This window comes from Camarhynchus parvulus, chromosome 21 (assembly GCF_901933205.1).
Source record: "Camarhynchus parvulus chromosome 21, STF_HiC, whole genome shotgun sequence".
NCBI classification, from domain to species: Eukaryota; Metazoa; Chordata; class Aves; order Passeriformes; family Thraupidae; genus Camarhynchus; species Camarhynchus parvulus.
In genome coordinates, this window is record NC_044591.1 from 7770630 (window position 1) to 7785010 (window position 14381).

Below are 14381 nucleotides of genomic sequence, written 5' to 3' on the forward strand. Positions count from 1 at the left end.
ATGTTCATTTCCCCACCTCCCCCGGAGCCTGGAAATGCTCAAATTTCAATTTGAGAATTGAAATTGAATTTTCTGCGTGCCTTCCCCACTCTCCCCTCCGAAATTTGGAGCCCACACCCCCCCAGAACCCCCCCAGGAGAAATAAAAATCCAAGAAACACAGGAAATAGGGAGAAGTGCATCCTTAACGTGTTTTTCCTGGAGAAATTTATGGTTTGGGGACTGCAGGGTGTTGGGTTTATCTCAAATGTTGAGGCTTTGAATCCGTGATGGAAACACAAAGGGAAAAGGGGGGGGAAGAGAGGAAAATCGGGGTGAGGGGGAAAAAAAAGGGCAATTTTGGAAAAATATTCCCTAAAAACGCTACGGAAAAAATCCTGACATTAAATACAGACCAACTGTATTGAATAAAAATTGCACTAGTCCTCTGGGCACATCAATAATAAGAATAAATTAAATACTTAAACAATTCCACTGATTAAAAAAGACAGCACAAAACCCATAACAAAAGAACATAAAACCCCCCAAAATACTGTCAGGTAGGAAAAGTGCACCAAGTTGCTTTTATACATTGAATCTAAATATTTAAAGTACCAATACAATGTTAAATAAATCCATTGTCTTGCAAGATGCTGCTTTTTGCATCAGTATTTACATTTTTTTTTCCAACTTCATGTACTTCAGCAGTGAGTCTGAGCTTCCAGGGTGCAGCCTGGCCAGGATTCGTGGCCAGAATTCCCGGGAAAAGTGAAATAAAATGACCCAAAAATGGAAGCTGTGGTTTTTCCTCGGTTCTCAAAAGGACCAGTCGGGTTTTGAACTCCTCCTAAAAAAACTGGGAAAAGCAGGGGGGGTTGAAAATCAGTTTGGAGTTGCTGTACAGGTTAAAAAATTCAAATTATGGCCGTGCTGAAATCCACGAGCAGAACGGGAAATTGTCCTGGTGAAAACTGAAAAGTGGTGAAAAATGGTGGAAATTCTCCTTTGCCGTCAAGAGTGATAATTCTTCGCCTTTTCTCTCAAATGGTGAAAATTCTCCTTCACTTTTAAATGGTGAAAATTCTTCGCCTTTTCTCTCAAATGGTGAAAATTCTCCACTCTCAAATGTGAAATTTTCCTTTGTTCTCAAGAGTGAAGAAATTCTCCTCCACTTTTAAATGGTGAAAATTCTCCTCCATTATCAAGAGTGGAGAAATTCCCCTTTTTTCTCAAATGGTGAAAATTTTCAACTCTCAAATGTGAAAATTCTCTTCCACTCTCAAACGGTGAAAATTCTCCACTTCCAAATGGCGAAAATTCTCTTTGCTCTCAAATGGGGAAAATTCTCCACTCTCAAATGTGAAATTCTCCTTTATTCTTAAATGTGAAAATTCTCCTTTGCTCTCAAATGGTGACAACTCTCTTCCACTCTCAAGAATGAAGAAATTATTTTTTCTCAAAGGATGAAAATTCCCTTTTCTCTCAAGAGCTCTGAAGGGCCCTGAAGGGTTTGCAGGCTCGAGGGGGAATCAGCACCAAGAGCGGCCCCAGGGACGGGAGCAGCACCAGTGGGGTGGGACTGGGAGGGAATTCCCTGCGGGACGGGCCAGCCCCGGCTGGGATCACAGCAGGGCTGGGGTCCTGGGGAGCCCCAGGGTTCCACAGGGATCTGGGGCATCCTGCTGGAGCCAGGCTGGCATTTCGGGTGGATTTGGGAGCGGGACCAGCTCCCGACCCCATCCTAACTGCGCCAGGAGCAGCCAGGACTGGGATCCAAAATCCTGACAGATCCTGCCCCCAAATCCTGCCCTCAAATCCTGACAAATCCTGGTGCCAACTGCAGCTGGGACATCGGGAAAGTCTCTAAGCTCCAGCCAGGACTCCAGAGCCCCCGAGCTCCATAAACCCTGCCAGGACAGGGTGAGACAGCAGCACAGTGCTCCAAGGAGAGCCACGCTCCCTCACTGCAGCTGAGAGAGGGAAAAAAGGAGAAAAGCACAGAAATTCTGCTGCTCCTCAGAGCTGGGGAGCTCCAAAGCTGCTGGGCTGCTCCGGCACGGGGGAGGAGCACAGCGGGGACTCTGCGGGTGAAATTCTCCCCCATGGAGACCTGCAGGGAACAGGGAAGGCAAATCCTCCACCCCTGTGTGGGATTAGCAGAAGATTGGATGTGGTTTGGTTGGGGTGGGCCTGATGGTCTTGAAATTGACTTCCAGCCTGGGGATTCTGGGATGATGGGATCTGGGATAATGGGAGTCTGTGATTCTGTGAAATTGCACTGAGCAGCTGGAGCTGGTTCCCCTCCCTGCCCCGAGCCCATCGCCAGCGACAGGGATCAGTGCTGCTGCTTCCAGGAACTCCAGTGGGGCTGGAACCCTGCTGGGAATCCCAGCGGGATGGGAATCCTTCTGGGAAGCCATCAGGATGGGAATCCTTCCGGGAAGGGCAGCTATGGCTTCGGGCAGCCCAGACCCAGGGCAGCAGTCGAGGGGAGTGCGGCCGGTTCAGTCCTGAGAGCAGCGACGGGTGAGGAGCTGGAGATCCTGAATCCTGACCCAGATCCCGATCCTGGATCCTGCTGGGCCTCTGGAGCGTCCCTGCCCCAAATCCAGCCTGGAGGGCACCTCAGAGCCCTCCCAGGGCAGAGCAGGCTCCACGCCACCATCCCTGCCAGAATTCCAGGCCAGTTCTTCAGGGACAGCTATGTCTGCTCCTGGTGTTGGTGGCTCTCTCCTGGTCACAGAAGGCTTTTCCTTTGCTTCTCTTTTTGAATTTTTTTTCTTTTTTTTTTTTTTTTTTTTTTTTTTGTTGTTGTGTTTTTTAACCTCTAGGCTCATCTCTCACACTTCTCACACACTCCATCCCACGGGCCACAATCCGTGGTCACACCCTGGGGAGGCTCCTACTCCAAAAAAAACCCTCAAAAAAAAAAATTAAGAAATCAACCATCCAGTAGTCAAGCATGAGAACTCAAACCCCACAAGGAAAAGCCCCCTGAGGGCAGTTCAGCCCTCGGGGTGTGCAGGCATCACAACCAGACCAACCAGCAGGGAAAACACCGAATATCCACGGGTGGGGCTGAGCGGGGACCCCGCCCGGGTCCGGGCCGGCCGAGGGCGCCGGGCTGTCCCTAACACTCGTCGATGTTGAGGCTGATGAACTCCTGGATGCATTTCCTGTACTGCAGCTCCGTGGGGCTGTTGCTGGGGTACTGGCCGGGCTGCCCCAGGGGCCCCTCTGCCTCCCGCATCTCCTCGTTCATCCGCGCCAGCCGCAGCCTGCAGGGGCGGGACGGGAGGGCTGGTTATTCCTGCCCCTGCTGGCTCTCGGCGTTTCCCAGTCCCCAGGCAGCGTTTCCCAGTGTTTCCGGGTGTTTCCCAGTACTTCCCAGTCTTTCCCTGTTCCCAGGTAGCAGTTCCCGGTGTTCCCAGTGTTTCCCAGTCCCCAGGCAGTGTTTCCCGGTACTTCCCAAGCTTCCCAGTGTTTCCCAGTGCCTCCCGGCATTCCCCAGTCCCCGGTGGCACTCACAGGGTGACGATGTCGGCGTTGGCCGCGCTCACTGCGATGCTCAGCGGGTCCTGCCCGTCCCCGTCCGGGGTGTCCTGGGTCGCCCCACGCTTCAGGAACAGGCACACCTGCCTGGGGAGGGAAGGAATCAAACAATTCCTGAATTCCCTAATTCCAGCCCCACGCTTCAGGAACAGGCACACCTGCCCGGGGGACAGGGAGCTTCAGGAAAGGAATTCCAGAGGCACAGAATTCCAGCTCATCATCCTTATCGCAGGGTGCTCCAACCTATCCGGTGTGCCCCAGGTGGGTGGCAGGGAGGGGTGGCACTCACCCGGTGTGCCCCAGGTAGGTGGCGTGGTGCAGCGGCGCCCGGCCCCGCGCGTCCCGCTGGTTCACATCGGCCCCGTTCTGCAGCAGGAACTCACAGGCCAGCAGGGAGCCCTGGAAACGGGGGAAAAATAGGGAAAAAATGGGAATTCCCACATCAATTCAGCCAGACTGGACAATTCCCAAAGAATTTCCAATCAATTCACACAGACGGCACAATGCTTGAGCTCCAAAGAGGGAATTTCCACCTCAATTCACCCAGACCCAATTCCCAGAGGGAATTCCCACTTCATTTCACCCAAACTGGACAGCTCCCATGCTCCAGTCCCCCTCCCCACATCCCCGGCCCCTCACCCCGCTGACAGCCTGCATCAGGGGGGTTTTGCCCTCGTCCTCCTCGTTGGCCCAGTTGACATCGGCTCCGTGGGCCAGGGCAGCCGCCAGCAGGGGAAGGTTCCGGCTCCGGGCGGCCCGGGACAGAACCAGCCCCGCCGGCACCTCCCGAACCTCCTCCAGGTCCGACACCTCCTGCTCCAGCTCCGCCTCCCCGCTGGAGTCATCCGACACCTCGCACTCTGCTGGGATGGAGAGGGGAAGGGGAAAAAGGGGGGGAAAGGGAAAAGAAGAGGGATGGAAAGGGGAGCGCAAAGGGAGAGGAAAGTCAGCCCAAAGCACCTCCCTGCATTTTGGATGGTCCCCATGCCATCCTGGTCACCCACGCTGTCTAAGGGAAGCTGGGCCTGGCATTGCTTGTGGAGTTCTGCCTTTATCTGGGGGAAATTCCAGGAGAAAATAGAGAATCCTGCAGTGGGTTGGAAGGGCTCCCAAAACTCATTGTATTATGCCAGGGTGCTCCAACCTGCCCTTGAGCACTTCCAGGGATGGGGCAGCTTCTCTGGGAAACCCACCCCAGCCCCTCCCCATGCTCACAAGGAAGAACTCCTTCCCCAAAGACCCCAAACTCCTTCCCCAAATCCCATGTAACCCTGCCCTCCAGCAGGACTCGGGTTGGATAGATAAGTTCTGTTTTCCCAATCAACTCCTCAAAACCCCTCAGCCTTGACTCTGTCAAAATCTCCAGCCAAGAAGGTTCTGGATAATGCCCTCAGCCCTTCCAAGTGCCACCCCCGTGTGCCACCCCCGTGTGCCACCCACCCTCCTCGGTGACGCTGTCCACCACGGAGCCAAACACGAGCGCGTCGCCGCTGCCGTCCGTGCTCCCGCCCAGGCCGCTGTCACTGCTCAGACCTGCGGGGCCAACAGGACACAAACCACGGCCACCTGAACACCCAGCCCGGAGCCAGGCCTGCCCGTGCTGCTCCTCCTCCAGGAGAGAGTCAGAGAATCCACAGAAATCACAGAACTCATCCACAGAAATCCATCCACAGAACCCATCCACAGAAATCACAGAATCCATCCATCCATCCATCCATCCATCCATCCATCCATCCATCCATCCATCCATCCATCCACAGAAATCAACCCACAGAATCCCCAGGTTGGAAGAGCCCTTCAAGACCATCGATCCAACCCAGCCCCAGCACCTTAACTCAACCCGGGCACCCAGTGCCACACCCAGGGATGGTGACTCCAGCACCTCCCCAGTTCCTGGGAATTCCCCAAAATTCCCCCAAATTCACAGAATTCCACCAAATTCTCAGAATGACCAGGTCGGAAGAGACCTTCAAGATGATTGACCCCACCCCTCAACTCAACCCTGGCAGAACTGGGAGGGAAGGGAGGGGTTTCCTAAGAACCTTCCTAAGAATCCAAAATACCAGAAACTTCTGACCAAAGTGATCCCAGAGTTCTGAGAGCAAGCAGAACCTTCCTAAGAACCCAAAATGCCATAAAATTCTGACCAAACTCATCCCAGAGCAATCAAAACCTAAGAACCCAATATATCACAAATTTCTGACCAACATCATCCCAGAGCAGCCAGAACCTTCCTAAGAACCCAACATGTCACAGATTTTTAACCTTTTAAAGCTACCTCTGAGCAGCCAGAGCCCTTCCTAGGCACAGCCTCTCTTGCAGAGGTAAAACCAAAATCCATTAAAAATAGAAATAAAGATCTGTTTTAGAGCACTTACTGCGAGGGCCGGAGCCGGCGCCAGTGTCAAAGTAGGAGAAGAGGGAGTCGAGCTCGTCGGGGCAGAAGAGAGAATCCCGGCGGAATTTCCTCTCCAGGGTGGCTGCTGCTGCCACAGGAAATTCAGAATTAATGGTCAGCAAGGGAGAGCGTTCCCCAGCTGGGGCTGCACACCCAGAGCCACAGCTGTGGGCACACGGCCCAAAATGGAACAAAGCTCTGGCCAGAGTCATCCCAGAACAGTCAGAACCTTCCCAAGATCCCAAAATGGAACAAATTTCTTACCAAAGTAATTTTGCACCAAGTGCTTCAATGTAGTATAATTTAACAGCTAACCTTGTGTAGCTTATATATAAATAGTGATAAATTACATATATATTAGTTTTTATGTATTTATCTATAGTCGATATATATTATAAAATATATAGTTTATATATATTATTTTATATTTTATGTAGACATTCTTTTATTAAATAATAATTTATTAATAATTATATTAATAGACTAATATATTATCATAGATAATATATTAATATATATTATATATAACACATATTATTGAGATCTAGGTCAGCTTTTACAAGGTATCACTTTCATGAATTTATTTTTTCACTAAATTTCATATATATATAAAATAATTTTATTAATAAATTACTTATTAGTTATCTAATTAATTATATTATTTATTAATAACTACATTAATATATAAATATATATTAGTATATATTATATGATATAGTTTACATATGCAATATATGATATATAGTTTATATATGATATATAGTTAATATATATTTTACATATATGATATATATTTTATATATAGTTCATATATATATATTTTATATATCAGTGATATATAATATATAATTTTATAATAGATTATCTCTATATTATATATTTTTATACATTATATAAGAATAATGATATTAATATAATATATGAATAACGTATATTTATAGATAAATATTAACATAAAATTATAATAATAAATGCATTTTATATTTATTTTTCTATATTTTATATATATTTATATCTATTTTTTATATATTACTGATATCTAGACATCACTTCCTCTACTTTCCCAACAACACTCCATCCCCCCTATCCCCAAGGCTGGTTTCCAGGTTCCCTCACGGCTCCCCACCTGAGGCCAGGGGTTCCCCGGTTCCTGCACTGCCCCCCATGTTTGGTTTCCAGGTTCCCTCACGGCTCCCCACCTGAGGCCAGCATGGCGGGGCAGGCGCTCCCCGGCTCCTGCCGGTATTTCCTGCGCGCCGCGGGCGTCCGGGAGCCGCTGCTGTGCCTCTGGCACTTCTTGACGCACCAGCGGCGCCGCTTGGGCTCGGCCTCGGCCAGCGCCTCCCCGCCCGGCAGCTTCTTCAGGAACTTCTTCTCCACGTACTTCACCTTGATCCAGGCCTCCTTGTCCTGCCTGGGGGAGGGCAGCACAGAAACGGCAATTTAGGGGATTTGGGCAAAGGTGTTTTGTCCACCTGAAGCCTAAAATTTGTATTTCTCAGACTTTAAAATGAGGCATTTGCAGCCCTCTGAGGGAATTTGGTTTGCCCAAAGCCACCATGAGGGGATGGAGCTGCTGCTCTGGGGTGTTTTGTCTACCTGAGGTCTAAAATTCCTATTTCTCAAATTTCAAAGTGAGTTTTGAAGTTCAGGTTTTCCCTGAACCTGCTTTTCCACAGATTTTGGGCTCACCTGGAGCTCCCTGCTGTTGGTTTCTTCAGCCCCAGCTCCTCGCACTGCGCCTCGTAAATCTGGTTCATGGTGCTGTTGCCCAGCTCACACATCAGCTGGAAGTGAAATTCAGGGAGGGAATTAAAGGCTCAGGGGAGGAATTCCCCCCTTTTCCAGGGAATCCCTGGATCCCCAGCGTTTCTCCCTGGGAAAATCCAGCACTCACTTTCAGCAGCTCTGGCTCCCAGGAATCCAGCGTGAGGGAACGCACCTTGGAGCAGTGAACACCCAGGCTCCTGTTCAGCCAAGAGGGAGAAAATACAGGAATTATTACAATCCCACCATTTCCCTAATGAGCTCTGAATTATCTCTCTGCAATTCCAGCCCCACCACTTTTCCTGGAATCCTGTACTCCACCCCTGGCTGTTTTCCCTGGGAATCTTTTAATCAATCCCTGGCCTTTTTTCCTGGGAATCTCTTAATTCATCCCTGGCCGTTTTCCCTGGGAATTTTTTAATCTATGCCTGGCCATTTTTCCCAGGATCCCACCCTCCACCCCTGCCCATTTCCCAGGGATTTTCCCCTGGGATCCTGCCCTCCACCGTTGCCCATTTTCCTCAGGGATTTCCCCAGAATCCTGCCCTCCATCCCTTGCCCATTTCCCCACGATTTGCCGGGATGCCTCAGCCCAGCAGCACCTGTGGATGCCGGAGCACTCGATGCAGAGCAGGATGCCCAGGTTGATGCTGGCCCAGCGGGGATCGGGCTGCCCACAGTCACAGCACTGCTCGTTCCCAGGGATGCTCTGCACCCTCTGCAGGATCGGCTCCCCCTTCCCGCCCCGCTCCCGAGAATCCGTGGCTGAGTCGATGCTGCTGGTGGAGGGGGAGGCTGTTCTGTCCAGCCTCTGCAGGGAAAAGCAAAAAATCAGGAGATGAACGCCTGGAGGAGAGCAAACATGGCTTGGTTTGGAGTGGCTCTAAAGGAGGGGGATGATACCTTAGTGTTGGATTAAGTGTACAAGACTGAGTGAGCTTTCTGTCAGATTTTGAGAATTCTTTTTACAAATCCATTTCCTACATCTCCCTCTTTCTTGAACTGTATAAAGTTTTTAAAAGTTTGTAAAAAGAACAGTTTTAAGAATTCTTTACAAATCCCTTTACCACATCTCCCCCTCTTTCCTGAGCTGTATAAAGTTCTAAGAAGTCAGTAAAAAGAGCAGTTTTAAGCCTTCTTTGCCAGGGCTCACCTCGATGTAGAAGCAGTCGGGGCTCTCGCGGTAGGCAGAGGCGATGCTGGCTTGCACAGCCTGGATCCAGGCCTGGCGCAGCTTCTCCGAGTCAGCCTGCAGCATGCAGCTCCTGCGAGCGGGGTGGGGAGAGCCAAAAACACCGCCAGGGCTTGGGGTGAGGCTGCTCCTCCTCATCCTCAGCACCGGAATTGCAGCGGGGAAAAAATCTACCCCGCAAGGCTGGGGGGTTCCCACTACAAAGCTTCCAGGTAAAAACCTACCCCATCAGGTTGGGCTGTTCCCTCTCTGAAGCTTCCAGGCAAAAATAAACCCCACAAGGTTGGGGTTGTTCCCACCCGAAAGCTTCCAGGTAAAACATTTACCTCACAAAGTTGGGGTGTTCCCTCTCCAAAGCTCCAGGCACAAATGAACCCCCAATGTTGAGGCTTTCCCACCCCAAATCCTCCAGATAAAAATGAACCCCACAAGGTTGGTTGGACAGCCAAAGATGTTTCCACTCCAAACCTTCCAGCCAAAATTTACCCCATAAGGTTGGGGTTGTTCCCTTTCCAAACTTTAGGCCAAAATGAGCCCCACAAGGTTGGGGCTTTTCCCCATCCCAAAGTTTCCAGGTAAAAATGACCCCCACGATGTTGGGCAGCCAGAGGTGCTCCCAGCGCAACCCAGGGATCCTTGGGGAGCCCCAAACTCACTTGGTGGGGGACACGACCTCGAAGCAGAACCTCCTCTCGATGTCCTCGCAGGGTTTGACCGTGCAGAGCCTCAGGTCCTCCACCACCACGGTCAGCACGTCCTGGGGACACAGCGGGGCCTGGAGGGGCTGGGGGGCTCCCTGGGGCTGAGGCACACCTGGCAAACTCCCGCCCAGACCCTCCAAACTCCTTCCTAAATCCTGCAAAGTCTCTCCTGCCCAAACCCTGCAAATTCCTTCCCAACACTTTCAAAGTCTCTCCTGCCTCAAACCCTACAAAATTCTTCCCAATTCTTCTAAAATTCCTCCTACCCAAAACCTCCAAAATCCTTCCCAAATCCTCCAAACTCTCTCCTGCCTCAAACCCCCTCCAAGGCTTTCCCAAGCCCCCCAAACTCCTAACCCAACCACCCAAAATAACTACTTAATAAGTAATGATTTAATTAATAAATAATTATTTAATAAATAAATATTTAATAAATATTTATTCCATAAATAATTACTTAACAAATAATTATTTAAGAAATCTTTGCTGCTTTTTTCCTGGAGCCCACTCATGCCCTTGCTGTCCCCTGATCCAAATCCCGGCTCCTCCCACCCGCTCCTCCCCAGCCAAGCAGTTGGTTAATGGACTAACTAACTAGTTAATTAATTAACCATTTGGTTCATCCCCTGCTGTCACCTGGGGCAGCTTCACTAACCTTTAGCTTCTTCTGGTAGACCAGCTGGCTGTTCTGGATGGAAAACCACCTCCTGAGGGGGGACAGACACACGGACAGACATCAGCACCTCCCCATTAAAAATGCCAATTTTCATTAGGTTTTGAAATAAATCAATTGAATAAAATAAATAAAATAAATACATTAATTAAGTGCTTTAATGGACTGTTTATGCACAGAAATTATTAAAATTAATATTTCAATTAATTGGAGTAATTATCTGGAATAATTTCTCACCTGTTCCAGGTTTTGAAGGCGTTGCTGGCTCTCTTGAACAGGTAGCCCTCCATCACCACCCCGTTGGGGGCATCCACGTTGAATTCCACCTTGGAGTCATCGTAGGAGAAATCCTGGGGAGAGGAAAGAGACTCAGAACGACAGGAGCCAGGGGATCAGGGTGGAGAGGGGTTAATAAAGCAAGAAAAAGGGACAAATTTGCCAAAATCCCAACATTCGGGACAGGATTCTGACAGGATCCGTGGGATCAGGGTGGAGATATTTTAATAAAACAAGAAAAAGAGACAAATCTGCCAAAATCCCAAAGTTTGGGACAGGATTTCTGACTCTGACAGGATCTCTGGGATCAGACTGGAGATACTTTAATAAAGCATGGAAAGGAGACAAATCTGCCAAAATCCCAAAGTTTTGGGCAGGATTTCTGACTCTGCAGGATCTCTGAGATCAGGGTGGAGAGGGATTAATAAACCAAGAAAAGAGAGAAATCTGCCAAAATCCCGAAGTTTTGCACAGGATTCTGACAGGATCCATGGCATCGGGGTGGAGAGGGATTAATAAACCAAGAAAAAGGGACAAATTGGACAAAATCCCAAAGTTTTGCACAAGATTTCTGACTCTGAGAGGATCTCTGGGACCAGGGTGGAGATCCAGGCGGGAACTCACCTGCAGGAGGGTCTGCAGGGCCAGGCAGCAACACAGGGAGAAGAGGAGGGAAATAAAAATAAATAAATTAATTTTATTATTATTAATAGTTCATTATTTATTCCCAACCCTCAGGTTGAGAATCGTTGCCAAGGGTGGAAAATTGGAGATACCTCAGATTCTATTGTGAGAATAAAATGAAATTTATTCTATTTAAATTCTGCTTTAAAAGAATTATTTTGACTTGAATATTAAATGCAGGAATTAAATTTAAATTTGAAAAAAAAAAAGGCAGGAAAATCAGGAAAATCCTGAATTTGAGGCAGCCACAAGGCTCTCAGGGATATCCAGAAAAATCAGAAAAATCAGGAAAATCCTGAGTTTGTAGCATATGGAGCTGCCCAACAGCCACGAGGGACATCCAGAAAAGTCAGGAAAATCCATAATTTCCAGGAAAATCATGAATTTGGGGCTCACCCTCTGCTGGATCAGGGCGTGCTTGTGCTCCATCTCCCTCTTCTCCACGGCTGAGTCAATGACCAGCTGGTCCAGCTGGGAAAAACAACGGGGCAAAATCAGGGTGGAGATGGAGAGGATGGGGTGGGACAGAGATATCCTGGAGCTCAAAGCACCAAAAAGGGGGAAAAGGACGGGGAAAAGCCAGCTCTGGGTGGGCCCCACTCGTGCAGCAGCCCCTGGGTGCTCCCTGCTGGCCATGGGGGCAGCAAAAGGGGGAACCCCAAATCCTGCGGGGTCCAGGAGAGCCCAGGCCCCCCTCACCTCCGTGGCCAGTTTCTTCATGTAGGGGTCGAGCTCGTGCAGGAGGCTGTAACCCTGCTGGAAGAAGGTGAACTGGGCGTGCATGAAGGACAACATCTGCGCAGAGAAACAACAGATTTATTATTTATAGATTTATATACTGATATACAATACAAAATATATTAATGTATCTATATTACATATTATTATTTATATATAATTTATAAATGAATGTATAAAATGGGTTTAACCTTTGATTTTTTTACTTTCTCCAAGCAATTTATTCCTGCTTTACTCCATTTCCTGGGGTAGAGTAAAAAACCCTAAACCCTTTTCCCCCCCTCAAAATAATTTAGTTTTACTTTCTTTAATTTTTCTTTCTTAATTCTTTATTTTTTACTTTCCCCAAGCAATTTATCCCTCTTCTCCTTCCTTGCACTCTGCTGTGGGCACAAAGAAGGGCAAGCAGCACCTGAGAATCCCCAAAAATTGAATTTTCTCTCCAAGGAGCAGCCAGGGCTCCTTTCCTGCAGCTCTTACCGCGTCCAGGATCTCGAATTTCTTCTTGGCCTGCAGCACGTTGATCTGGGGGAGAAAAATCAAAATATTCCTCTCAGCACCAGCAGCAAAGCCAGCCTGGGAATCTCCAAATCCACTGGGAAATCAATCCCAAACTATTCCTGAATTATTCCAGTGCAAAGTGCCCGGAGGGTGGGTTCTGGAAAAGGTGCAATAAATGCACATTTCTCACCTGGTTAAAATCACTGCTGGGGAAACTTATATTCCTTTCTCTTACTCAGATCAAATAATTTATTGAAAGGATGTTATGATAATTTGTATAATTTATTTGTGTATTTTTATATATATAAAATTTACATATAAATATTATATTATATATTCATATATATAATATAATTTACTGTTTAAATATTTTATATAATATTGAGATCAGTTTAACATAATTTATGTATATGTTTATAATTTTTATAGAATTTATTGAAATTATTTATTAAAAGGGTAATTTTAGATTATTAAAGCATTTACAGCATGGTATAACTAACACTGATAGGCCAAGAAACACTTATAACACAATATAATTAAGAAATTAGTAATAAAATTATTATGTATTATAATTTAGAAATTAGTATAACTAAGAAATTAAGAAAATAGTTAACTTCTGATTGTGATGGTGTGAATTATAACATCTGTATTGTCTCACCCTTCACATGAGACTGAAAATGGAATAAAAGTTTTTCAAACACCTCTCAGTTACCCCATTTCTAAATAAAAAAAAACCCCAAACCCTAATCCAACATCCTTACTCTGTGAAGAGAGCCTAATGTAGGATTTAAATTGAAATTTTAAAAAATAAAAAGCCAGGAAAATCAGGAAAATCCTGAATTTGAGCAGGATAACTTCCCCTAATATGAAGCCCAGACCCACCCACTAAATTGAAAAATGGAAAATTGAAACCCTGAGGCTTCAGCGGGCGAAGTGCCCCCACCTGCAGCACGTAGTCCAGGGCCAGGTGCCTGAAGCATTTCCTGGTGATGCTCAGGGTGCCCGAGGCCTCCTCCACCTCGTGCGGCTTGTGCCGCGGCGCCTGCGCGTTCTTCACCAGAGAGATCTCCATGTCCTCCCGCACCTTGTCAAACTGCTTCTTGGTCTCCTTGAACTTCCTCACGTCACTGGGGCCACACATGGGGAGAAATCAGGGTTCGAAAGTGAGAATAAAACGTGGGCGCCAGCAGGATCCCAGCTCAGCCCAGCGCGTCCATTCCAGCTTCAGCCAAGTCCTTCTTTAGACATCCTTTAGAACTTTGAGGTGTTCATCCTGCAGGATCAGCCCTTCAGGATCTGGTTTTTCAGAGGAGTTCATCCTGCAGGATCAGCCTTGCAGATGGGTTTTGGGATGGGTTTGGCCTGCAGGGATCTGAACTTTGGGATGGGTTTTGCCTGGAGATCAGCCCTGCAGATGGATTTTGGGATGGGTTTATCCTGCAGGATCAGCCCTGCAGGATCTGAACTTTGGGATGAGTTTATCCTGCAGGATCAGCCCTGCAGATTTTGGGACGTGTTGTCCTGCAGGATCAGCCCTGCAGATGGATTTTGGGATGGGTTTATCCTGCAGGATCAGCCCTGCAGAGAGGTTCTGGTTCTGCTCCCTGCATTCCCAGGACAGGAGGAATGGGAAGCTCAGGAAGCTGAAAATCAAAGGGAAAAGACAAAGACTAAACAAACACTCACTCTTTGACAAAATTGTGCAGCTGCTGCCGGACCGACCTCTGGGCCTGGTCAAACAGGATCTGGAAGAGAGAAGAGGGGAAAAAATATCAATTATTTTGAAAAAGGGGGAAAAATCTGCCCCAAAAAGGTTTTCTACCAGCCAAAATCCTCCTCAGGGCCCTGCGTGTCCTCCCTCTGCTGCCCAGAAGGAAGGAAAAAAATTCTGGAGTGTAAGATTTTGGTGAATTCTCTTCCT

The 14381-nt window shown here is 47.8% G+C and overlaps 2 protein-coding genes across 7 annotated transcripts in view; one reads left to right on the forward strand and one right to left on the reverse strand.

Moving 5' to 3' along the window:
• Positions 1–1163, forward strand: part of SCNN1D (sodium channel epithelial 1 delta subunit) — a 20361-nt gene extending 19198 nt beyond the window's left edge. The window contains exon 15 of the mRNA XM_030964054.1: positions 1130–1163. Coding sequence (XP_030819914.1) covers positions 1130–1163 — 34 coding nt within the window. The remainder of the gene's footprint in view (positions 1–1129) is intronic.
• ACAP3 (ArfGAP with coiled-coil, ankyrin repeat and PH domains 3) overlaps positions 205–14381 on the reverse strand; it is a 35013-nt gene continuing 20836 nt past the window's right edge. The window contains exons 5-24 of one of the 6 annotated variants that reach the window (XM_030963861.1): positions 14147–14205; positions 13404–13587; positions 12440–12484; positions 11921–12016; positions 11618–11692; positions 11162–11173; positions 10499–10611; positions 10244–10295; positions 9544–9644; positions 8849–8960; positions 8298–8506; positions 7826–7895; positions 7621–7715; positions 7128–7342; positions 5909–6016; positions 4971–5063; positions 4170–4393; positions 3820–3929; positions 3507–3617; positions 205–3256 (exon numbers count right to left, since the gene is read on the reverse strand). In XM_030963861.1, the coding sequence (XP_030819721.1) occupies positions 3109–3256; positions 3507–3617; positions 3820–3929; positions 4170–4393; positions 4971–5063; positions 5909–6016; positions 7128–7342; positions 7621–7715; positions 7826–7895; positions 8298–8506; positions 8849–8960; positions 9544–9644; positions 10244–10295; positions 10499–10611; positions 11162–11173; positions 11618–11692; positions 11921–12016; positions 12440–12484; positions 13404–13587; positions 14147–14205 (2232 nt within the window). In that variant the 3' untranslated portion in view covers positions 205–3108. Of the gene's footprint in view, positions 3257–3506; positions 3618–3819; positions 3930–4169; positions 4394–4970; positions 5073–5908; positions 6017–7127; positions 7343–7620; positions 7716–7825; positions 7896–8297; positions 8507–8848; positions 8961–9543; positions 9645–10243; positions 10296–10498; positions 10612–11161; positions 11174–11617; positions 11693–11920; positions 12017–12439; positions 12485–13403; positions 13588–14146; positions 14206–14381 lie in introns of all 6 variants that reach the window. The other 5 variants (XM_030963858.1, XM_030963862.1, XM_030963860.1 and 2 more) reach the window with 5 other exon arrangements.